Source organism: Acinonyx jubatus, chromosome B1 (genome assembly GCF_027475565.1).
Source record: "Acinonyx jubatus isolate Ajub_Pintada_27869175 chromosome B1, VMU_Ajub_asm_v1.0, whole genome shotgun sequence".
NCBI classification, from domain to species: Eukaryota; Metazoa; Chordata; class Mammalia; order Carnivora; family Felidae; genus Acinonyx; species Acinonyx jubatus.
Genome location: NC_069382.1, coordinates 69,288,311 through 69,312,284, shown reverse-complemented (window position 1 = coordinate 69,312,284; position 23,974 = coordinate 69,288,311). Strand labels below are relative to the sequence as shown.

General features: G+C 36.6%; 1 protein-coding gene across 3 annotated transcripts in view; it reads right to left on the bottom strand.

Moving 5' to 3' along the window:
* Positions 1-157: 157 nt before the first annotated feature.
* PDGFC (platelet derived growth factor C) overlaps positions 158-23,974 on the bottom strand; it is a 203,243-nt gene continuing 179,426 nt past the window's right edge. Inside the window, exons 4-7 of one of the 3 annotated variants that reach the window (XM_053216806.1) lie at positions 13,537-13,744; positions 8,478-8,506; positions 8,289-8,392; positions 158-1,696 (exon numbers count right to left, since the gene is read on the bottom strand). In XM_053216806.1, the coding sequence (XP_053072781.1) occupies positions 1,684-1,696; positions 8,289-8,392; positions 8,478-8,506; positions 13,537-13,744 (354 nt within the window). In that variant the 3' untranslated portion in view covers positions 158-1,683. Of the gene's footprint in view, positions 1,697-8,288; positions 8,507-13,536; positions 13,745-23,974 lie in introns of all 3 variants that reach the window. The other 2 variants (XM_053216805.1, XM_015072153.3) reach the window with 2 other exon arrangements.

Here is a 23,974-nt window from a genome sequence, read left to right as displayed (position 1 = left end):
TACCTGTCTTTTTTGAATTGACACAGGCTTTTGCATAACGGAAACCACGGTAACACAAAACTTGATCTTCACTCTCCTGGCGTCGAGACAAATCTTGCGTGCGCACACACACACACACACACACACACACACACCGTTTATCTCCAAAATAGCCACATTTTTTTTTATTTGGTGATCCAATACGTTTTTAATTCAAATAGTCACCACATAACCTAGGCACAATATTAAGCATTGTACAAGCAAAGTAATTTACTGATTTTCATTTCAATTGCCAAAGAGTACAATAAGTGAATTGGTTATGGGATATACTTCTGTACATAAAAATATCCATGTATTTATACAAGGGTATGGAACAGAGTTTAAAGATAATAAAACCAGAACATCACAATAAATAGGATGTGTTCCTACAGGATAGCAGAGTGCGCTTTGTCAGTAAGCTGTCCAGTCTTTCTTCAAGGTGCTTTATATTCTTCTTAACCAAAAGAAGGGTTAGGGGTTAGTAGTTGATTCTGAATCTGAATGCCTAACTTTCATAGGTTGCTTTTTATTTGCATTTCCAATAATAGGGGTAGAAGATATGATAATTTATTTTCCAAAAGTCTTTGCAACTTATCAAATCCTATTGATTTCCCACTTCAATATTTTAAAACGCAGATCAATCTAAGCTCTAGCACCGTATGACCATGAGATACATGTATTTCTGTCAGAGCAACAATATTTTATATCATCTTTGTTCCTCTGGCTATAACAATTCTGTTTAGAAAAATTTTACCAAGCTAAAAAATAGTTGATCTAGGTTGTCATAAAAAAGAATATTAAATACCTTTGGTAAAAATAGATATATTTAACAAGATTAGAAAAGCAAACAGTTATAGTGTCAAAAGGAGAATATAAAAATGTACACGATAAAACAAATAAACCGACTTGTAGATAAAGTGAAGATAAGGCCACTCTTCAGGTTTGTCTCTTCCAGAGTTCTTTTCTTCTAAATGGTGGAAACTTTAGTAAGAAATATGGAAAATCCAGTCTTTCCTGTCAGCATGACACAAGTTTGATTTATCGTAACACCCTTCCTTTTTAAAAACCAAGGTTGTAGGACATAGAACACTCTGGTTTATATATCTGAATGTAAGGAAACAATTCCAGATTTCTGTGATTTTAGGCCCAGAACATGGAGCTTTAGAGTTAAGCAAGGCAACAGAATCAGGTGCTCATCGCACAGTTTTTTCCCCGTACTGACATTAGCCTAAGCCGCATGGAGACAGCTGAAATACGGAACACAGCTAGCTGAGTAAGCACAAGGCAACTCTGTCACTAGCTAGTGATGCACAACACTCATTTTTTTTTCCAGGACCAAAGACCTTTTCTCCTGTTATTCGGGCCTCTCCTCTCAAAAGAGCCGTTGCACAACTTCTAATTCCGTGTGGTGTCTCCTCTTTTAGAATACACTGTAAATCCTGAAGACGAAAGGTCCCTGAAGCAAACAACTGAGATTACGGATGGAGATAATGCGCAAGTTCTCTAACAGATCAGCCACTGAGCTGTACTGCTCTGGGAGAGGCTGTGCATGCTGATGCGGTTATCCTCCTGTGTGCCCTCTGCACACACAGTCACACTCCTCGTGGTGCTCCAGGGCCACGTCCGTGAGAGATTTATGCAATCCCCTGACACCACTCTTTGGTCTCAACTGAAGGACCTGAAAGGGAACAATGTAAGCCATCTTTAAAATCAACCAATGTCTGTAACGTTTGATTTCATGGACAAGTAAAATTTCAGAAAAGAATCTCAGGGCCCAACAAAGACTTACAAATTTTTATTTTTTTTCTGACGAAGGCATCGTGAACACCTACCCCCACCCTTCAAAGAAATCACAAACGATCATCAACTTTTCGCGAAAGAAAGGATGTTTTAATAGCAGCCACTTGGAAGGATGCCGCCTCCGAATACGGAACGGTCCTGACATCGAAAGACCTACTGTGCACTCCGTTTCACTCCTCTGACAATATTACAGAGAATTTCGCCTGGATTAAGTAGTTTGAAACCACTACTGCCCAGCCGTCTTTCTGTTTGTTGGTTTCTTTCACTCATTCATTTTTTTCACACATTTAACAAAAATTTATACTTGAAGCAATACAAGTACTGCGATCCTGTGAAAGGAAACACGATCACTCTACAGCTGAGTCTGCTCAATTATGCCACTCATTAATTTTCTTGGCTTCGCTTCAAGTCCTCTATAAACTTGATGAGATGGATTAGATGTACTTCATAGACATCAGCCTCCGTCACAGCTAACTTTCCGCAGCTGGACCCACTGTGCAGTAAACGGAGGCTTGGCGATAATAACAATGATGCCTCTATTAAATGAACTTAATGTGCAGTTTGGCCTTTTAATAAAAAATATAGCAAGAAAGACACTGATACTCAAGATATTTCCTTTTAACACTGCGACAGGAAGGCACAGCTATGTGTTCTGTAAAAGATTATCTGAGGTATTTGATAAGAACTACCTACTCGGTGTGTATTTTCATTTCTTATAATAGAAACAATAAAGTTTCAAGGAATTGTGTTTGTTTGGATTATGAACAAAGACCAGGGGACATAATAATATGGAGAACAGTTTCTCTGTTCTCTGGGTAGGACAGCGATAACTTCATAGAGCAACTTCTAAAAGATACTCTTCCGGGAAATGTACATTAATCCAAAGAGGCACAAGTCGAGTCTCATGACCGTTTTATTTGAAGATTTAAAAGAGAAAAGTAGAGAATGTATACCTCATTTGGAGTATGTGGTCATATCAAAGGTTAATCAGCTAACATTTTTTGAATGCTTACTGGGTGCCAGGCACTGTAATAATGTTTTTACATACTTTAACTCACAAGAATTCTATGAAGTAATTTACAATTACTACCCTTATTTTACACATGAGTGACCAGAAACGTTAGAGAGAACAGGGACATAACCAGTATTTGTACTTTGGCCAAAGATGAATTATTAAAGTCAGGCTGATAGATAATAATTTTATAAAGACTTAGAATATATTGTTAGTCATACATTCTACTGATTTAGTAACGTTCTTCCTAGAGAGCTAAACAGCAAAGTCTTGTAATAACTATGAGAAATAGGGAACTTTTAAAGCAGACTTTTCTATTGAATTCACAATTCCAAAATAGAAATTACCGAGACTATATGATTTTAACATGAAGCTTAACCCAATGACTGTCAAATATTATATGTGTCAATACTGAGTTACTGTTTTTGAACTTAAAGTGGCATCAAAACTGTTAAGACACTGGTGCTGTAACTTACCCAACTTTTGTTAAAAATTCCTTCTGGAATGAGGTTGAGTGGGTAGATAAACTGCAATATTGGCATAGCCAATGTCTTTAATTCCTAACTCCACTTGTATACATTTTCCCAGTTAGCAGGGGGAAAAAATTACTATAAAAGGTAAGAGTTAGAGAAGCTACCATATACAGCCATAACAGGCAGCCATGCCAGGCTACAATCTTACAATCGTTCTTTCCTCCAGGAGTGCTTATGTCGACGTGCAGTCACCGAATAATAGCACCTCCCCACCCCCGTCTTCATCTACTGATATTTGTGGAGATTTACAAATAGCAGAAGAATTGTATAATGTGGTAGTGATGCAAAGTCTTAGATGAGAAATTAAAAATACATGGGAGGGGACTTAATTAGTGCTCTCCTTCATTTCTTTATGAAGTTTTGACTTTGGAGGAGAACGATAGGTTGGAAAATGACCAACAGGTCCCAGATAATATTAAAGAAGACAGCAAGACAGAAGCATGTCTCAAACAATTTTGAGAGAGAGGTTCAAACTAAAACTACAAACCAACGGAAAAAAAAAAATCCAGGGAAAAACTAAAATCAGAGAATATGGAAGAGATTAGATCAGGTACAAAAAGAACCATCAGGAAATAGATGATCATGTACCACTGCCCACACTGTGCAAACAAAGTGCTGTTAAATTTTGGGTGCCATGGAACAATGGGGGCTGGTATTCACTACAAAAAAAAAAAAAGGCAGTTGAATTATATACTTTTTATCCAGAACAGATCTATGCAAGAAAAGCAAGACCATACCAAATAAATAAATAAATAAATAAATAAATAAATAAAATATCCCATAGATCTTTTTGCCTGGAAAAGAATACTCTACCTATCTTGGGGCAAAATTCATTAAATTTTTATTGATCGTTTGCCATAAGCAAAGAATAAGGCGAAGCAGAGAGGGTGGGGACTAAAGATGAGTGGGAGAATAGCTAATATATATTCAGGGAATGAAATATGCCAGACCCGGTTCTAAGTGTTGTGTCAGCTCCTTTAGTCCTCACAGTAAGGTATGAGCATTAGATGTTCACTTCACACATGAGGAACCTGAGGTGCAAGAGAGTAGAAGCAATTTGCCCCAAGTCACACAGCTAACAAATGTCAGCTTCAAGCCTTGGCTTCACAGATGGTTTTCTTCAGTACTGCAATGTAATGTTATCTTTGTTCTTTTTGGTTCTCAATTCAGTAAAAACAAATAAAAATAAACAATAATTCTGAATGACATAGCAAAAAAAAATCTCTAATAAACATGTCTTTAAAGTTCTACATATGCACAGAAGATGGGCTAGTTATGCTAGGACCGGCAGGAAACTAGGATGTATTTTGAGGAGGACGTAACATCTGAGCTCATATATATGTAAAGTTCCTGTCTTGCATTCTGAAAAATCCTTTTGTGAGATAGAAAAATCTTTAAGGGAATTTTGAGGGCGGCAAAACTGGCTTCCAATAAATAGCATCTGGTACTTGATGTAAAAAGTAGTAAGAATCTTTTTAATAAGAAGATTATGCTGTAATATTGGGGCGCCTGGGTGGCTCAGTCCATCGGGTGTCAGACTTTGGCTCAGGTCACGATCTCATGGTTCACGAGTTCAAGCCCCGCGTGGGGCTCTGTGCTGACAGCTCGGAGCCTGGAGCCTGCTTCAGATTCTTTGTATCCCTCTCTCTGCCTCTCCCCTGCTTGCACTCTGCCTCTCTCTCTCTCAAAAATAAATAAACATTAAAACAATTAAAAATTATGGTATGTAACAATACTATCATCTTATGTATTACAAGCCTTTTGATTTTCTAAACTTAGTTTTGAAACAATGGTTGAACAAAAACCACCGAAAGTGGTAAAGGAACCCAAATGGGGAATAATTGTTATATTTGTAGTAACACAAGGAACATAATTCAGCTTATTAGTTAAGGAAACTGGTATAACAGAGGTGAAAGAGAGAAGAATTAGGGTATCTAAGCTCTGTCTTTGCTTCTGTCTTCTCCATGAGGTGGAATAGTCTTCAAACTGAAAACTGGGACAATACGAATAAGAAAGGAATCATCAAAAGGAATTAAGGCCCAAGATGGGCTTCACTGCAAATGAATTAAATCTTTGGATCCAGATTAATGGTATTCAATGATTTAATGATTTTTAGCACTATTTGAAATTCTGTTCAAAAATAATTTCACTTCTCTAGGAGTAGTACTAAGCTCAGAACTTACTTCCAAAATATACGACTGAGAAAAATTTAGGTCTCAGAAATGATCAATTACACCAAACAAATAACCCCCTTTTCTTTTAATAAGGTGTTTTGTTAACAAAAACACTATCACAGAAAAAAATCAACGATCCCCACAAAGCATTATAAAAAATTAAGACATGATGGTTACTGGAGATACTTGTGAGAAATGTGAAGTAGGCAACAATACAGTTATATATATCCACACATGCGTTAGAGATGCTTTGTGGGAAGCTTGTAAGAGGTACTCATGGAATTAGATAAACATCCATAGCTGTATATGTGTACACACAGATAATGCACATATAACCACCCCACCCAAAGACTAAAGAATAATGGAGTGATGTCATTCTGGAAGGCCAGTAAGTTTACAAGTACTTCCCATAGTCCCTTCTCACACAAGAGTTTTATCTGAGATTATAAAATAGATACCTCATACTCTGTGGCAAAATTTTTTTCAATGTTTATCTTTGAGAGAAAGAGAGAGAGCGTGGGTGGGGGAGGGGCAAAGAGAGAGGGGGGCAGGGGATCTGAAGCGGGCTCTGTGCTGTAAGCAGAGAGCCCAGTGTGGGGACTGAACTCACAAACTTGAGACCAAGACCTGAGCTGAAGTCAGAAGCTTAACCAACTGAGCCACCCAGGTGACCCCTGGGACAACTTATCTTAATAACCCTAAAACCGATGTGATTTGAAAAGAAATTTATAAGTATAGGATGGAGGAGGATATGCTTGACCCAAGGACTGATTTAACGAAAGAAAGCATGATGTGGACTCAACATCCGATAAACTTGTTTAAAACAGGCTAATATGACTGGTCAGGGTTGTATAGCTCTTAGAATGGTGGCTATAAACCCAAAAGTTGTTGGCTAAATCAGGTCTGCAAATATATCGTATTTAATAAGGACTGGCTTTAGAAAGCCCCAAACTGAATGATTTTAGGTGAGAAAAGATCACTCTGGCTTAATTCCTATTCTCATCACATCCTTTCATGGTCACCGATCAATGCTGATGCCTGCCTTGCTTGTAAGGCGGTTTATTTAATCTGTTTAGAACGACTGTATTAAGGGTTTTTTTCTGGACTCCCAGATTCCCAGTTCACAGAGGAGCAATAAGGCCGACCTCTGGGCACAGCCTGGCTGGAGCTCTGAGCCACCAAGCTCATGATTAGCTCCTTCTGAAACTAGAGTGGAGACGATCCCCAGCACAAGAATCTTGAGAAGCATGGGATGTGGAAACGAAAGTAGCACATGACTGATGGTGGTAAAGAGTCCATTTTTATCACAGACTGCCAGTTTGGGACATTACTTTCCACAGACTGCAATCTAGTAATTGTCATGGAATAACACAGCTGGGAAAAACCTGAGAGGTTATTCTATTTTACATTTATTTTACAGGGGTAAGTGCCCTGCTGATGGTCACAAGTTAACATTAACGGTAGATCTAGGATGAAAACAGTGTTCCTTATCTATTGGAATCCAATGCTTTTGTCCCACTTTATCAGCTGCCAACACAATACTGCTAAAGGGTAGGACAGCCATGTCATATAAAGTGCAGTTTATGACGCTGGGTATATTTAGATGATAACAGATAAAGAATTTTATTAATGTCCTTATGCACATGAAAAATTATTTCATTTGGTTAGTAGGTATTTATTTTGTGTTGTTCTTTTATTTAGTGTAAAAAATGAAAAGTAATGAGATGCAATGATACAGAAATGAAGTCAGAAGGGCAGATTTTGACTTGATATAGTTTAAATGTTTTATAGGATTAAAGCTGACTCATCAAGAGTGTTTTGCTTTCTGGTATAGGGATGCTACATAACGCTCCTGGAGAAAGGCTGGGTATAACTGGGGATATTCTAGCAATAACAACAATTTAGAGTGTGTAAGTTCTAAGGTTCCCAAAGGTCTGAAAAACAATCATTACTAACATTTAATATTTATATTTTCCTTAATTCCACAGAATAAAAAGATGAAAGGAATCCATAAAGGGTTTAACATGCTTTTCGGGGCAACATGAATAATAGGAAGATTGGTAAAATTACGAACATATCTACTTGGTATTTATGTGCCCATGTTGCCTCAAATGGAAAAAGAAATATCAAAGATCTCCTTTCTCTAACATAGACAATAATTTCTTTAAGTCTGTCTTTAAAATATTTTCCCTTAGGGGCGCCTGGGGGCTCACTCAGTTAAGGGTCCGACTTGGGCTCAGGTCATGATCTCGCGGTTCATGAGTTCCAGCCCCGCATCAGGCTCTGTGCTGACAGCTCAGAGCCTGGAGCCTGTTTCAGATTCTATGTCTCCCTCTCTCTGCCACTCCCTGGCTCCCACTGTCTCTCAAAAACAAATGAACATTAAAAAACAAACAAAAAAAAAATTAAAATATTTTCCCTTTGTATTTGGAAAAGTTTAAAGTTGAAAAGTTTCACCCATTTTCTCCGCTGCAGAACACATTTTCGTTTTTGTAGGACAGATGAAACCCTCACTGACCGCCCATGTTGTATTGTCAGAGGACAAACTTTCTACAGCTTTAACGCCTGGACGTTTGAGTTAAAGGTCCTAATTTTAAAAAATGAAAACATGAACTAGTTTGTGAACCTTATTTCTCCCCCCCCCCCCCCACGGATGCTGTGTCTCCTTTCCGAATAACAGTCCATTGCAGATACACAGTTTTGTTATCTTCTGAGATGTGGAGGAACCCGAAAAGAAAATGACACACCTACCTCATGGTATTTTTTAGTGACTTTACTCGGGACGCACTGACACTCATTGCAGTTGTGGAGACAGCAGGCACAGTTTCCACCACAGCGTTTAACCAGGAGACAACCTGGCCAGAAAATGGTATCGGTTCTCTTTAGTTCTTCCCTTATGGACACCGAGAAGTTACGAGGTGTGCAGCTGTATAGTCTTACCTCCTCTTTTAGAAGGTTCAGATCCACCACTACATGGCATAAAAGGAAGCAAAGAAAAATACATGTTCATGCCTTGAGCCTGAATTCATCTCATCAGACTCTTTTCACAGAGAAACCGATCTTGTTTCACAAACAATACGGCCAACAATATCCCTTCTTATTTTAACTAGGTTTTAGGGCTATTGCAGCTCGCCAGTGGGACTTTCATTTTATAGTAAACAAAGCTTCATTATGACTGACTGACCAATAAAGAGATACCATTGTGCAATATTAAGACCAGAGCCAACAAAACAGTTGAGAGCTATAAATAGGAAACTTTATAGAGAAAAAGAGGGCTACACCTTTTAACCCTCGTAAAACAGTAAACAAGGAGAGCACTGGAGGAAATAATAGAATGTAAAATGATGAATGCTTTGATTAAAAAACAAATGGAATTTTTAAAAGGATTAGAAGCTCATGCAATTAATGAAGAACAACTTACAGAAACTTGCAGACAGAACTTTACATAACTTTTTTTGGCAATAAGACCCAGAAAATGTAAAAAAGGCATGAAGAGAATGAAGTTTTGAGGACAACGGAGTAGGCCATGAGTGAAAAAAAAAAAATGATACATTTTAAAAGGGCTGAGGTTGCTGAAAACCTCTGCTTCCGATGCATGGAGTAATTCATAAAGTCTGAAATTCAGCTTAAGGAGACTCCTTCAGAATTCTATTCTTCTCCTTCTAAAGGAGGGAAGAAGTGTCTAATTTGTAACAATTGTCTCTATTCTTTTGGTAAGTTGGTTAACTATATAGTGTTTTATCCTTCAAAAGAATACCTACTTGTGAAGACCAAACAAAATATTCTTTCATTAGATTGTTGGAGTAAATTCTGAAAGCATCATTGTTTTTAACTAGAAAATGATACTTGCCTCAGTTAAATGATAGCAAAATAGCATGTCATACTTAATATGAATTTGTATATAACATGAATAGTACTTAACCGTTAGCATAAGCAACTTTATAATTTTAATGTCTGCCTTATGACTTTGCCTTTTTCCCTCCCTAGAAACAGTCAAATAATAGCAGTTCCAATAAAATTGAAGAGTTTTGGATAACACACAATTCATCAGAAATTTTTCTTCAAAAATAAAGATTTTATTAAAGTTTGGAATATTACCTAAATATAATAAATGTAGTTAAATACCTTTTACTAACATTATAAAGAAGAATTGAAAAAAAAAGAAATACATTTTCTGGTTAAAGATGGCTTCAAGTAATAATAATCACTATGTACTCCAGTTTTAAAGAATTAAGTGCCAAAAAAAACCTGAAAAAAAATATTGGGGGTGCCTGGGTGGCTTAGTTGGTTAAGTGTCTGACTTCAGCTCAGGTCATGATCTCATGGTTCATGGGTTCAAGCCCTGCATCAGGCTCTGTGCTAAACGCTTGCTCAGAGCCGAGAGCCTGCTGCAGATTTTGTCTCCTTTGCTCTCTGCCCCTCCCCTGCCTGCACTCTGTCTCACATTGTCTTTCAAAAACGAATAAATGTAAAAAAAAAAAAAAAAAAAAAAAAAATTAAGTGCCAGTATTTTAAAATAATTTTCAAATGACAAGGTGATTAAGAATCAAGTGCTTGTTTTCTTGTTGCCTGTTTTACAATTCTGTATTTACTTGTACACATGATAAAATTTTCCTAAAATGTCAAAGGAAGCCAATGGAAGTATTTTCAATAAACATATTGTAAATCATGCATATGCAATTGTAAATTATAAGCACATGTAAACTATATGGTTGATTAAAACCTTGGTCAAGTATAAGGAAACGTCAAGGAAATACCAATTCAAAAGGTTCATTTCAATATCCTATTTAGCTAAACAATTATTTTTTCCAACTCAATAGAAAACCGTTGTTTTGAGTATTTAAAGATTTCCCTTTCAACTGAAAATTGATCATGTGAAGGAAAGCTTTTAAATATTTAAGAGGAAATGAGTTCATTCTTTTGAGTATCATAAAAGACCAACTTATCTCTAATAAAAGTAATGAGATAATTGAGTTAAATCATGTCACACATTTCACCCGATTTCATTTCACTGAACTAACAGTTATTTGTACATACTACTCTTTCATTGTGAAAGCTGTATATGAGTTTATCTGAATCTTTTCTCTAGAAGTTAGTATCTGGGCAAGAAGGGTTTAGAAAGTCTAAAACATGCACAAACATACAAAAGCCAGTTGCCAACACTTTGAACGCTGATTTAAGATTTATACCTCTTTAGAATGTGAATGAAGCTCTTAGCCTTCAAAGGCTATTCATCTACCTCAGTGTTAAACACACTATTCCATGCAACTAGAAAATGAGACTGTATATGTTCACTTTAAAATGTTTACTTAACCACAATAAAAGGTTAGATAGATTTCCCAAGTGAACTGAGTTATGATACCTGCTGCAATGTGAAAATTTAAACACCCTTGCAACTTGGCTTCCACTCATTTATCATGTTTGACACAAAAGTCAAAGCCCTTTTTAAGTAAGCCTGACTTAGAAAATAAGGTATTTTCTTTTTGCGCAGTAGCAATGTATGAATGAAAACCTTAAGCCAGAGGAAGAAAAGGGGAAAAAAAATGAAAAACATTAATGCAGTCCACACCGGGCTAAAAAATACAATTAAGGATTTTCAATGTGGCATATCTTATTTGAAATTTAAGCTTCCCACTTGTAAGGCTTCAAGCTCATCTAAGCTTCATTAAAATAAGTCATGTGACTATAATTTAATGTCATGAATTCTCCATAAATTCTCCAAACATTGTGAAGAACTTCTATGCCAAAAAAAAAAAAAAAAAAAGAACAAAAAAGAGAAAGATCATGTCCAACACATACCTTTTTTTTTTAATAGCTTAGCTATAATATTATGGAAGTTTCCCTCTGCAAAATATTTGAAAAATCAAAATCGGTGTTCGGGTTCTTTATATCCTTTTCATAACTACTCCCTAAGACAATAATACATGCATTAGTTTGTCTTTCTAAAGAATGAAGATTTTGAGCATAGCGCCAATTAAAGTTGTTTTTCCTAATGCAAATTTTCTTGTTCAGATTCACCCATACTGCAAGTTTTCCTAAAAAGGTAATACCCCCGGAAAACAAATCATGGTTACACTTCACTTTGTTCCTTGTTCATTCTTTTAAGATATTCAGCCCAAGGATATTCTATTACTGCAATGCAATCTGAGGGTGGTCTTTCTAAGATGAATGTGGTAATACTGTGATATGTTTATTCTGTGGAAAATCAATTTTGATGTCTAATTAGAAGCTTTTAAACATTTTACTCCTTGTTCCTTTGTAGAAAGACCCTTGGGAGGGGAGTTGGTTTTGTCTATATAGATGTTATCCCACACCTGCATTTTAGTTTACGTAGAGTTCCAAAAATATACACTGCTTTTCTCACACTTACTGTATGCTTAAAAAGTTAATAGTTTTGGCAAACTGCAAAAGACATCAATTTGGAAAGTGCTAAATGAATATTTGAAAGAGCTGGTTCAGCGCTGGATGCTTTTAAATACATGCTAGCCTCTGGCCAAATCTTCACTGAAGCACCAGGTGGAGAGGTGCAGGCTTAAAGGCATGGCTAGAGGGGAGATTTTTAGGCTGGAATCCTGAGATCAGCTGTCAAAAACAAGATCTGAGCTTAGAACCTGGTTTACTCCCTTTGCTTCTTCCAGATCAACATGATAATCTACTTCAAATTTAACAAAGGCTCTATTCACAAGTGTTTCAGCCAGGCTTGCAGATCTTCATTTTCCTGTTCCTAAGTGGGAGGGAAGGGAAGTGTTCGTAAGTTATTCATCAAGTTATTCATCAAGATCCAATCTTATAAATATGTAACAGCTTTCAGCATCTGGACAGGATTCCGCTGCCCATGTACTTTAACACCAATTTCAAATATTGCTGAAAGGAAACCACGTCTGTTGGCATAGCAAAATATCATGGTTGGGCAAGTCTGAACATGACCTGCTGAGATTAAAGCTCTTGATCCAGAAGGGCTGCAACTCTTAGCAGGAAAGGGCAGGAATCGGGTTTCTTTCTGACAAGATTTAGAAGAACAAGTCTGGTGCAATCTGCCCTTGTGAATTGCTCAAACCAACTAAACCTTGTTCCTTCTATATAAATTCTCCAAACTGTCATTCCATTCTCTAGAGTGATCCTGGATAGATTTCAATGTTTCTTTCTGAGAACCTGAAAGAGATTTTTTTTTTTTTTTGAGGGCATTATAATTCGCCAGTTATTTCTGTTGTGTGTTCATGTGTGTCTGATATGGATACTTTCCAATCCTGACGTCACTAGGAAAATGAACTAACCTTAGAGAAGACTCAATTAACATTATTCCCAATTTCTTGACCATGTGGAATTAAGTTTAATCATCAACACTTTCACTCTTGAAGGGAGATAGGCTCATACAGTCAAGTGATCATTTCAGAGGCAGACTTTCAGAGAGAAAAATTATCATGGTGGGAATTTCTTTAGGTCATTCTTTTCTTGCTCTGAATTCTATCTTGGAAACTACTAGTCCCATTTTATGGTGAGCCACTGTTATTTTCTGTATTATTTATAGAAGTTTGCAGGCTTAGGAGATGGACATTAATATAATCCTGACCCATGAGGAGATGGTAGATAACGATTTTGGTTTTTCTCCCTTTTCTAGGCCCAAACCTGGTTTAGCAGCTAAGGTAGTCTTTCTTGAGTCTCTAAATCAATATACCCTCCAAATTAGATTTGAATAAGCAAAAATTCTCATGAAATATAAAAGAGGACTTCATCAAAATGGTATTTTTGAATTAAAGAAATGACAACAATTATTCAGCAAAACTGTCCTTTTTTAATTTTCCAAACCCACTGAATTACAATTACTTCTCTTTGTATGCACTCTCATTTACTATGTAAATATGCTCAAATGTTACAAAAATGGGTTAAATACATCACTGAAGAATTTTAAACTCTACTCATTGGAAGCTATGGTAGAAGAATCTGAAACATTAGCTGTTGAGAAAATCAAATGAGGTTCGAATCTGAAGACAGAACTTACCTCTGGATTTTCTTCCAAAAACAAAAGCTTTGCCAAGAAGTTGCCAAGTTGGCCTGTATAGATCTTCCAAGTCCAATTGCCATCTATCTGGTTCAAGATACCGAATAAGATCTTCCAAGGTACTAAAGGCGGTGACAGCGTTATTAAGCAGATCCAGAGGCAAAGCTGAAGGGGGTAACACTGAAGGGCTCGCGGCCTCTGTGAATTGCTGAAAGCAAAATGAATCTTACGTTAACTGTTTTAAAAATGACGATGTATTTCTTCTGGACTCATGCACGAGGTTAGGCAAACTAAGGCTGAAAATGCAAGGGAAAGGAAACTATATTCAACATAGATGAGAACTGCTCTGCAAAGACTTCATGTAGATGAATTCCAATAAATTTTCTGTGCAGTCAATGAGAAGGACATTAACTTTCATCATCACAAACCATGGCGGATGTGGATATCTGTTGCTTAAATACGAAGAAAATGTCTTTATGGCTCAATTAGGGGCTTAAAATGGAAACTATAATACAGTTTACCAGATTTTTCTTTTGCTTTTCACTTTTCATTTTCCTCAATCTGGAAAAATCACCAGGGAGTTATGCAAATGAGTGTCAGATCAATTATAAACATAATATAAAATAATTAAGCCATGAAGAATTAGAACAAACACAGGCGAAAAGCCTTTCACACTGGAGAAGGACTTGTTAGCCAAAGTAGCCCACAAACAAGCCATAAAAAAAGAACTTTGATAAATTTGCCAATACTTTTTTTTTTTTTTTAAATAAACAAGATTAAAAGACAGACACTGGGAGAACACCCTGATAAATGACCTGTCACAGGATTAGTGTCCAGAATATATAAAAAAACTCCAACAACTTGATAGAGAATGGGTAAATTCCAGACAAGAAGTCTAAATGGCCAATAGATATATAAAAACATGCTAAAATTCATTAGTTATCAGAGAAGTGCAAAACAACATGAGGTATTATTTCACATACAAAAAAAGGAGAAACTGCAGAGATTGAAAAGAAAGGATGGCCAAGGATGTGGGTAAATTGGAATTTCTCTGTTCCACTTGCAGAAGTGAATGTAAATTAGTACATCCACTTCCGCTGATTTAATGGATGTACACAGGATATTAGAGTTAAGACTTATATGATGCATGTCCCTGTAATTCACTTTTGTATAAAAAAAAAGGGTTTATGTCCTCTTATTTGTGCACATGGAAATATATGCAAAAAAATCCATCACAGTGCTGTTTGAAATAGAGAAAACTTCAAAGTAATCTGAATGGCCATGGATAGAGCAATGGATTAAAATACATCATTTTTAATGGTAAACAAAAATGAGGCCACGATTTCAATAAAAGTTCAATAACAAACTTGCCCCTCCAACCACAAATTTTTAGAGTGGACTAAAGTTAGGCAGTGGTAGATCAGAACTGAAATCGAACCAGGCAAAATAAATATGTGAATAAATGCTTAACTTAATTATTATTCTTATTTTTAAGTTTATTTTGAGAGAGACAGAAAGAGAGAGTGGGGTGAAGGGCAGAGAGAGAGAAACAGAGAGAGAATCCCAAGTAGGCTCTGCACTGTCAGCACAGAGCTCGACGTGGGGTGCTCGAACTCATCAATCGCGAGATCATGACTGGAGCCGAAACCAAGAGTTGGATGTCTAACCAACTAAGCCACCCAGGAGCCCCAATTATTTTTACTTACTTATTTACTTATTATAATTTTTTAAAGTTTTATTTATTTAAGAAACCTCTAAACCCAACATAGGACTCGAACTCACAATCCGAAGATCAAGAATTGCATGTTCTTCCAACTGATCCAGCCAGGCACCCTTGTTTTTATTTATTATTATTTTTTTTTCAGAGGAGGAGAGATGAAGAGTATGGAAGAAAACATTTGTGTGGGTTGCTGTTCATTACAGTAGTATTTACAATAACAGAAAATTGATAATAAATCTAAATTTATAGTATTGGAAATGTTAATTGCACTGTACTCAAACTGAAATAGTGTGCCTTCATTAAACATTAAGTCCTCTAAGCATTTTTATTAACAAAAGAAATGCTTACTATGTAGTAAATGACAAAAAAAAACCCAGCCTATATAAATACACCTTGATTTAATATACATTACTGTATATAATATACATGTCTATATTTTTAACATTTTTATAATAAATATGGATTCCTTTTAGAGATCCGGTAAAAATAACATTTGTTGTAATAATTAAAAAAAACTATCATGTAAGTTCTTCCTTTTCATCTTTATTACTTGGATCCTGGGCTAGATACTGGAAACAATCTATTCTATTCAGCAGACTCTAATGTTGTCTCCTTGCCTTCAGTCTTTCTTTATTCCCTTTATTCTGTGCTGCATAACCTCGGGTTAATCTACCTAAAATAAGTTATCACTGATCATGTGATGAATCTGGACAAATGCCTAGAGTGATTTCTCATCTGGAGGATAAAATCCAAATTCCTCACCCTGCATTCAGGATCCTCACAATCTGACCTTGGCTCACCTTTCCCATTTAATCCTCTACTCATCAAAGACATGCACATTTTGTTCCAATCAATCCAGTCTCTTCACTAACTACTGCACATGTCATATTCATCGCAGACCTTGTACCTCCACCCATGCTAAATACTGCTCTCCGTCCCCCATATGCAAAGCTCTCTCCTGTGATCCGCATAATAAATCTTTACCATTTATAATGGCCTTTCTTGAAACATGATTCACCCATGAAAACTTCCTTAATAACAGGGTTATTGTTGGCCATATATCTCAATTGTGTCAATTTGAAAAAGATCCTCTCTCTGCACTATTCTGTGGGCACATGGCTTGAAAAGCAGAAGCTGTTTTATAAATTAGAAAAAGGACAAAAGAAGAGAAAAGAAGAGGAAAAAGAAAGAAGGAAAGAAAGAAAGAAAGAAAGAAAGAAAGAAAGAAAGAAAGAGAAAGAAAGAGGAAGGGGAGGGGAGGGGAGAAAAGAAAAGAAAAAAAGAAAAGAAAAGAAAAGAAAAGAAAAGAAAAGAAAAGAAAAGAAAAGAAAAGAAAAGAAAAGAAAAAAGAAAAGAAAAGAGAAAAGGACCACTGTTCTCTGCGGCAGGCATATCCCCTGATGAGGCTCATAAGTTTCATGGGTGCAGATCCTTCTCTGCCCACAGGAAGAGAGGCATTTTTATAGAGCATAATCATCAGAAATGAATGTGGCAGTCTTGGGTCAACACTGATTTCATTCTTATTTTAAAGATCTAATTTCAATAATGTCAAGAGTCTGGCTAAAGTATTAGCACGAAGATGTTTTCAATTATTCAATCCAACTTTTGAGAGTAGAAACCAAATGTAATACATTTCTATTTACCTCTAGTATTTTTTAGTTGTCCAAGAAGTGCAAAACTGCTCTGAAAGAGAATATTATAATTGATAACTATATTATGGATATAAATAAACAATTGTATGATAAAAGCTTTCATTGTTGATATAACCAATTTGGTTAATATTGATTAAGTTTGTAATGTGAAAAGGTTAATGCAAATGTTTTGCAAATTTTTAAAATACAAGCCAAATGTATGTTTATATAAAGTGAAATTAAGGGCCAGTAATACTCAAAGAATAACTGAGTTATTACTCATGATTATGACGATACGAAACAAATCAAATATGTCATGATCTGCACACAGAGAGTAAATGTAGAAAGCTAACACAAAAATATATTATTCAATAAGATGTCAGAGTGCAGATATATATTTTAGGTATGATATAAAATTGTTATTTAAGCCATTTTCAATTAGATCATAATCTAAGAATGGCTTATTTTGCTTCCGTGTTTGAGGATCTCTGCATAGAACATTCCTTTTGAAGCAATGAAAAGTTCCAACTGAAATCAATACTGCTGAAATAAGCGCGAAGTGTTTATATAAAAGAAAGCAAAACAAAAGAAACCTGTACTATTGGACAAACAAAATATGCACACCTTGGGTTCCATGAAATATCAGCATATCAAATCTCCTGAAATGACAAAAGCTGGAAGAAAACAAGTTGGCATACATTACTGCATGCATATATCGGATGGTGTTATAAACCTCCAAGTTTCTAAATATTTAAATTAAAATAAGAGAAATATTTATTTATTTATTTATTTATTTATTTATTTATTTAATTTTTTGAGAGAGAGACGGAGTGAGTGGGGAAGGGGCAGAGAGAGAGAGGGAGATACAGAATCTGAAGCAGGCTCCAGGCTCTGAGCTGTCAGCACAGAGCACGACATGGGGCTCAAACCCACGAGCCGTGATATCATGACCTGAGCTGAAGTTGGATGCTCATCCGACTGAGCCACCTAGGTGCCCCTAAGATAAATTTTTAAAAAAGATAAGGATACACACATAGCAGTTTCCACCCCAACACAGGAGGGAATAATCAACTTGCTTCCCCTGGGTTCAAAGAATCAGTCTTTGGACAGAACAGAGGAAGCACTGCTTTTATTTAAGGGCTTTCTCATGACTCTTAACCACACCCACTGGTTCCAGAACAACCCAGTCTTTCACTTCTGTAGTTCTGCTTTTCTAAGTGGTCTAAAGGGATTCTCAGAGAAAAGGGAGAGCAATGGAAAACAGAAGTTAGAGGGGAAAAAAATGCCCCCTGATCCTTTACATTTTAATTTTTCCTCTAATTAAAAACTATTCTTTTCAGTCTAAGCCATAGCCTTTCCTCCAACATTTAGTGTCTAAAGAATTCTAACAATATCTTCTATTTAAAAATACTAATGTTGGGCTAAGTGCCTTAGATTGAATTGGATTTGCACATCCTCCATTCACTGTCTTCTGTTCACCATGAAAATAGATACTTACTACTAAGTTATGGGTCATCCTAAGAATATTTAGTGGACGATAATGGTCAGTAATGGAAAGCACAATTTCTTGGTGTGCTATAACGTTAGCTAAATCCATACCTTTCTTTTAGTAAGCCAGAAAAAAAAAAAGGTGGGGGGGGGTAGTTTCTGCCACTCCGTGCAAGGTAGCAGTGACAACCAGGTGACTCTCTAGTCCCAGCCTAGATGTTCAGGTAAATTACTTGGAGGGATAGAAGGTGAAAGAGTAGAAAGAGATCTGAAATCTCTATGCAGTGAAGTGTCCTGTTGAACAGTGCGTTTCTACAATGTCAGTGCCATGTACTAAGAAGTAAGAAGGATCCTAAACAAAATGAGGTCTTTTAGATTGCTTGGTGAAAGTTACTCTGAATGACAGCATGATATGAGAGAAGAGCCCTGATCAAGAGTCAGTGAGTCTAGGCTCTAATCCTGAAGCTACTCCCATTTAGGGAAGAGAGTTTGGGCAAATACTATAACCCCTCTGAGCCTCAGTTTCTTCCTCTGTGAAGTGCTAGCTACTAAACTCAGTCACCTCTAAGTTTCTTTCCGGGTTTTAAATTTAAGAATTTTATGTAATTATCAGGTACAAGAGGGCTCATTTTCTTCACATCCTCGCCAATCTCCTGATCTCTTGTGTCCCTGATGATAGCCGTTCTGACAGTGTGAGGTGGCATTTCACTGTGGCTTTGATTTGCATTTCTCTGATGTTAGTGATGTTAAGCATCTTTTCATGTACTGTTAGCCATTTGGATGTCTGCTTTGGAAAACAAAACAAAACAAAACAAAACAAAACAAAACATAACAAAACATGTCTATTCAGATTCTCTGCCCACTTTTTAAATCAGGTTTTGTTTTGGTTATTGAGTTGTATGAGCTGCTGATATATTTTGGATATTAGCCCCTTATCTGATACATGGTTTGCAAATTTTCTGTCCCATTCCACAGGTTGCCTTTTTATTTGGTTGACTGTTTCTTTGATGTGCAGAAGCTTCCAGTTTGATATAGTCCTACTTATTGATTTTTGCTCTTGTTACTTGTGCTTTTGGTATTATTACCAAAAAGTTCTTGGGCAGTGTTGGTGGGGATGTAAATTTGTTCAGACACTATGAAAAACAATATGGTGGTTCTGTACAAAACTAAAAAGAGAACTATCATACCATGTAGCAATCCCATTTGTGGATATATATCCAAAGACAGGAAAACAGGATATTGAAAAGATGTTTACCCTATGTTTACTGTAGCATTATTCACAATAGCCAACATATGGAAACAACCTAAGTATCCATCAAGGGATGAGCGGATAAAGAAAGTATGATGTATATCGACAATGGAATATTATTCAGCCACGAGAAAGAAGAAAATCGTGACATTTGTGACAACATGGATGGAGCCTGAGGGCATTATACTATGTGACATAAGTCAGACAGAGAGAGACAAATACTGTATGATTTCACTTATATGTAGAATCTAAAAAAGCTGAACTTGCAGAAACAGAGAATATAATGGTGGTTACCAGGAGCTTGGGGGTGGGTGAAGTGGGGAGATGTTGATACAAACTAGCAGTTAAAAATTCATAAATACTAGGGGCGCCTGGGTGGCTCAGTCGGTTAAGCATCCGACTTCAGCTCAGGTCACGATCTCACGGTCCGTGAGTTCGAGCCCCGCGTCAGGCTCTGGGCTGATGGCTTGGAGCCTGGAGCCTGCTTCAGATTCTGTGTCTCCCTCTCTCTCTGCCCCTCCCCTGTTCATGCTCTGTCTCTCTCTGTCCCAAAAATAAATAAATGTTAAAAAATTTTTTTTTAAAAATTAATAAATACTAGAGATCTAATACACAGCATTATGATGATAGTTAACAGTATTGTAATATATGGTAAGAGATCTTAAATATTCTCACCACAAAAAAGAAGTCATTATGTGATGTGACTATGGCTGTAATCTTACTGCAGTATAGAAATGTATCAAAGTTACATACTGTGCAACTTAAATTTACACTATGTAACATGTCAATTACATCTCACTTTAAAAACGGAAGAGGAAAAAAGAAAAATAAAGAGTTCAATAAAGCTTCAGGAAAATTTTGGAAAGCTTCAGAACAAAACATATTCCTTAGTAAGTCTGTGATGGGGCAGAACTCTATTTTTTTTTTCTTTAAATTCTTCCTGTTGCTTTAGATTATCAGTGAATTTTGGGAGACACTGCCCTATCACTGGTACAACTAACATAATTTTACATTGTTTTTTGTTTGTTTGTTTCTACTATCCTGAGAGTGCACACAAGTTTACCTTGCCTTTTAAGGCAAATGTCCCTCGAAAGGCAAACATGTCTAGCTTATGAATGGAAAGGCAAACATATCTAGCTCTCAGAATCAGAAGGAAACAGATTCATGTTCAGAGAATTGATATCAGTATGTTTTCAAATACATATAGGTACATGTTGGGTTATGAGATGAATTGTGTCCCCCCAAAATACCTATGTTAAAGTTGTCCTCTTCAGTACCTCAGAATGAGACTGTATTCAGAGACATGGCCTCTAAAGAGGTAATTCAGTTAAAATGAGGTCATTTGGGAGGGCCCTAATCCAATACGACTGGTCCTTCTAAGAAGAGGAAATGTGCTTACAGACATGCACAAAAGACACAGGGAGAAAATGGCCATCTACAAGTCAAAGAGAAAGGCCTCAGAAGAAACCAATCCTGTTGATACCCTGATCTGGAACTTCTAGCCTCCAGAACGGTGAGAATATAAACTTCTGTTGTTTGAACCACCCAATCTGTGGTACTTTGTAAGAGCAGTCCTCGCGAGCTAAAGCATGGTGTCATCGACTTCTTAGTATCCATCACAGCAGCAAACAAAGGTTAATTTTATACTATTCCCATTAAATCACTTAACATTTATTCAAAAGCTCATGAGGTGGGCGCTGTAAACAAAACAAACCAAAATACTTGCCCTGGTGAAATTTAACTTTTATAAGCTGAGTATTCCCTATTATAGGAAAGATTTTCCCTTTCCTATTATAAGTGTAATTTTTTCTTGCCAAAACAAAGCCAAACTGAGAATCTGCTATTGTGAATCACATAAATAACCCAACTCATATCAAACAAATCCTGGTGGGCGTGGAACATAAAAAGTGAACTAATGGGGCGCCTGGGTGGTTCCGCTGGTTAAGCGTCATGACTTCGGCTCAGGTCATGATCTCACGGTTCGTGAGTTTGAGCCCCACGTTGGGCTCTGTGCTGACAGCTCAGAGCCTGGAGCTTGCTTTGGATTCTGTGTCCCTCTCTCTCTGCCCCTCCCCCACTCATATTCTGTCTCTGTCTCTCAAAAATAAATAAACATTAAAAAAATGTTTAAAGTGAACTTAACATGAAAAAAATAACTGAAAAATGGATATATTTCTACTTTTATTATTGAAAAATAACAGGCAGCCCTGGGTTCACATCCAGTTATGGCCATCTGAGAATCAGTGTTACGAGCTCAACACAGAAAGTTTGGCTACAAGAATGAGTCCTCTGATCGACTTCTCCATTGTTAACTTTGGAGAAATCAACATTTTTAGTGTTTTTGTATTTTACTACAGCTACTTTAAATATTTTATGCATTTATTATCATCTTTTCCTTTTTTAGAAAAAGAAAAGCTGACTTCCTGTTTGGAACAGTACTATCTGAATTGCTTATAATTTCACAATAAATAGTTACGTATCTCTAAAAAACCCATAGCTTGTCTTTTTATTAGGATTTTTGTGGCGAGTGCAATTTTAAAAATATAACATTTACAACGAATCTTCCCTGGACAAATACACACATACAAATGTTTACTCTGAGTAGCATAGCAACTACCACAAAACTTTTGGTGCCTACCAAGATTTATGTTGCAGCTTTCTTAGCCCTCTGCATTCAGTACCTTTCAAACTGATAAGAAGCCTTTCACTTCATTCATACCTAACAGAAGGGTTAGGAAAGCCGATTAGGTTTTATTCTTGTTGCACTCATTAAATACGAATAACAAAATAAAAATCCAGGTGTTCTAAAAGAAGGAAAAAAAAAAGTTCAGTCTTGTTACATCCCTTCGTAAAGGTGACTTTAGTATCATTTATAGAATGTCAAGCTGGTATAATGTATATAGGTCTGACTTTTCGAGAGCTTAAGAAGCAGACAGGGCACACAGACAAAAATGCCTGCCAGGAACAACTGACGGGAGGTTCTGTAAAGACACAAGAATGCCCTGGAACAATTCATTTAAACACGCTTCTTTGTCCTGTCCCTTGCTCTTATCTGAATTCATCCAAAAAGTTATCTTCGTTGTGTTTTTAAGTTATTCTTAAGCCAGCACAGAAAAGCAAATGCTTGCATTCCTACTCACGAACAGATGTTTTAATACTGTGTGGGTAATGCAGATTATAGATTTAAGTGAGAAATCCTAGGGAAGGTGGCCGGTTGTATTCACGTCAAGTCTTAATATGAGAAGTTCTGACTGAAAGAGCACGGTGATTGAGTAAAATTTGACATATCTATGCAACCAATCGTACTGACAGGCCAGTATGAAAAGCGAGAAATGTTTATCACCCAGAACTTTTTTAAAAGCAGTGATTTCAAGGCTCAAACCTGACCCTGACCTTTAAACGCCGAGAGCTTTGTGGTTTCGGGCAAACCCTGAGCAGCAGCAGGACTCTGCCTGGGCCCAAATATGGAAAAAGAGATGACTAGCGGTGCTGAAAATGTTGTCTTTAAAAAAGTAATGTTGATGTTCATAAGCACAGCTTCTTACTCAATCAGTGGATGAAATAATTGCTACCGGCTCCGTTTTCCTATCAGCATGAAACTGGAGAATTACCACAATCTGACTACATTGACAAATTCCGGCATGGTTATCCTCAAATCCTCCTCACCTAAAGTGTTTGCGGTCTGCAGGCACCTCAATTAAATAATTTCACCCTGATGCTAATGCCTTAGGCTGGAAGGTCTCACAGAAGCTAACCCTCTGCCAGGGAGCAGGCTCACTGCGGGCTGGGGAATCAGCATTAACACACAGTTTTTCACTTCCTAGGTAAAAGTGTGGATTAGAAGTAATAATCTATACTGAAAACTAGAATCCCATGAGACAACTAAATAACATACTCCCAAGCACATTTTCCACAATGGCATCTGTGGGAAGCCAAAATTAAGGGTGTTTTTTTTTTTTTTCTACTAAGAGTTTAAAAATTATTCCCCTGAATCGAAAAATGTGACAGGCCATAAAAAGCTGAAACAACATGTAGCAGCTGCAAGTGTTTAACAACAAAACATCACAGGACTTTTTTTTTCCTAATCTTATTATACTGAGTGTTTGTAAATTTGCTTTGTTACAGTACTCGAGAAATGATCGATAGTAAGAAACTTCAACTGAAAGAGAATGTAAACTAAGAACTGTTAGAAGAAAAACACAGCCTCACTGAAACACTTGCAATACTGTTCACCTTGAACCAAAATCCCTAAGACTCTCTTATAGAAATGTCTCTTCTAGTTCAACATCTATTCTAATTCAATCTATTCAACAGCCAATAAGGGAAATTTTGGGAATGCTTTGTAAAGAT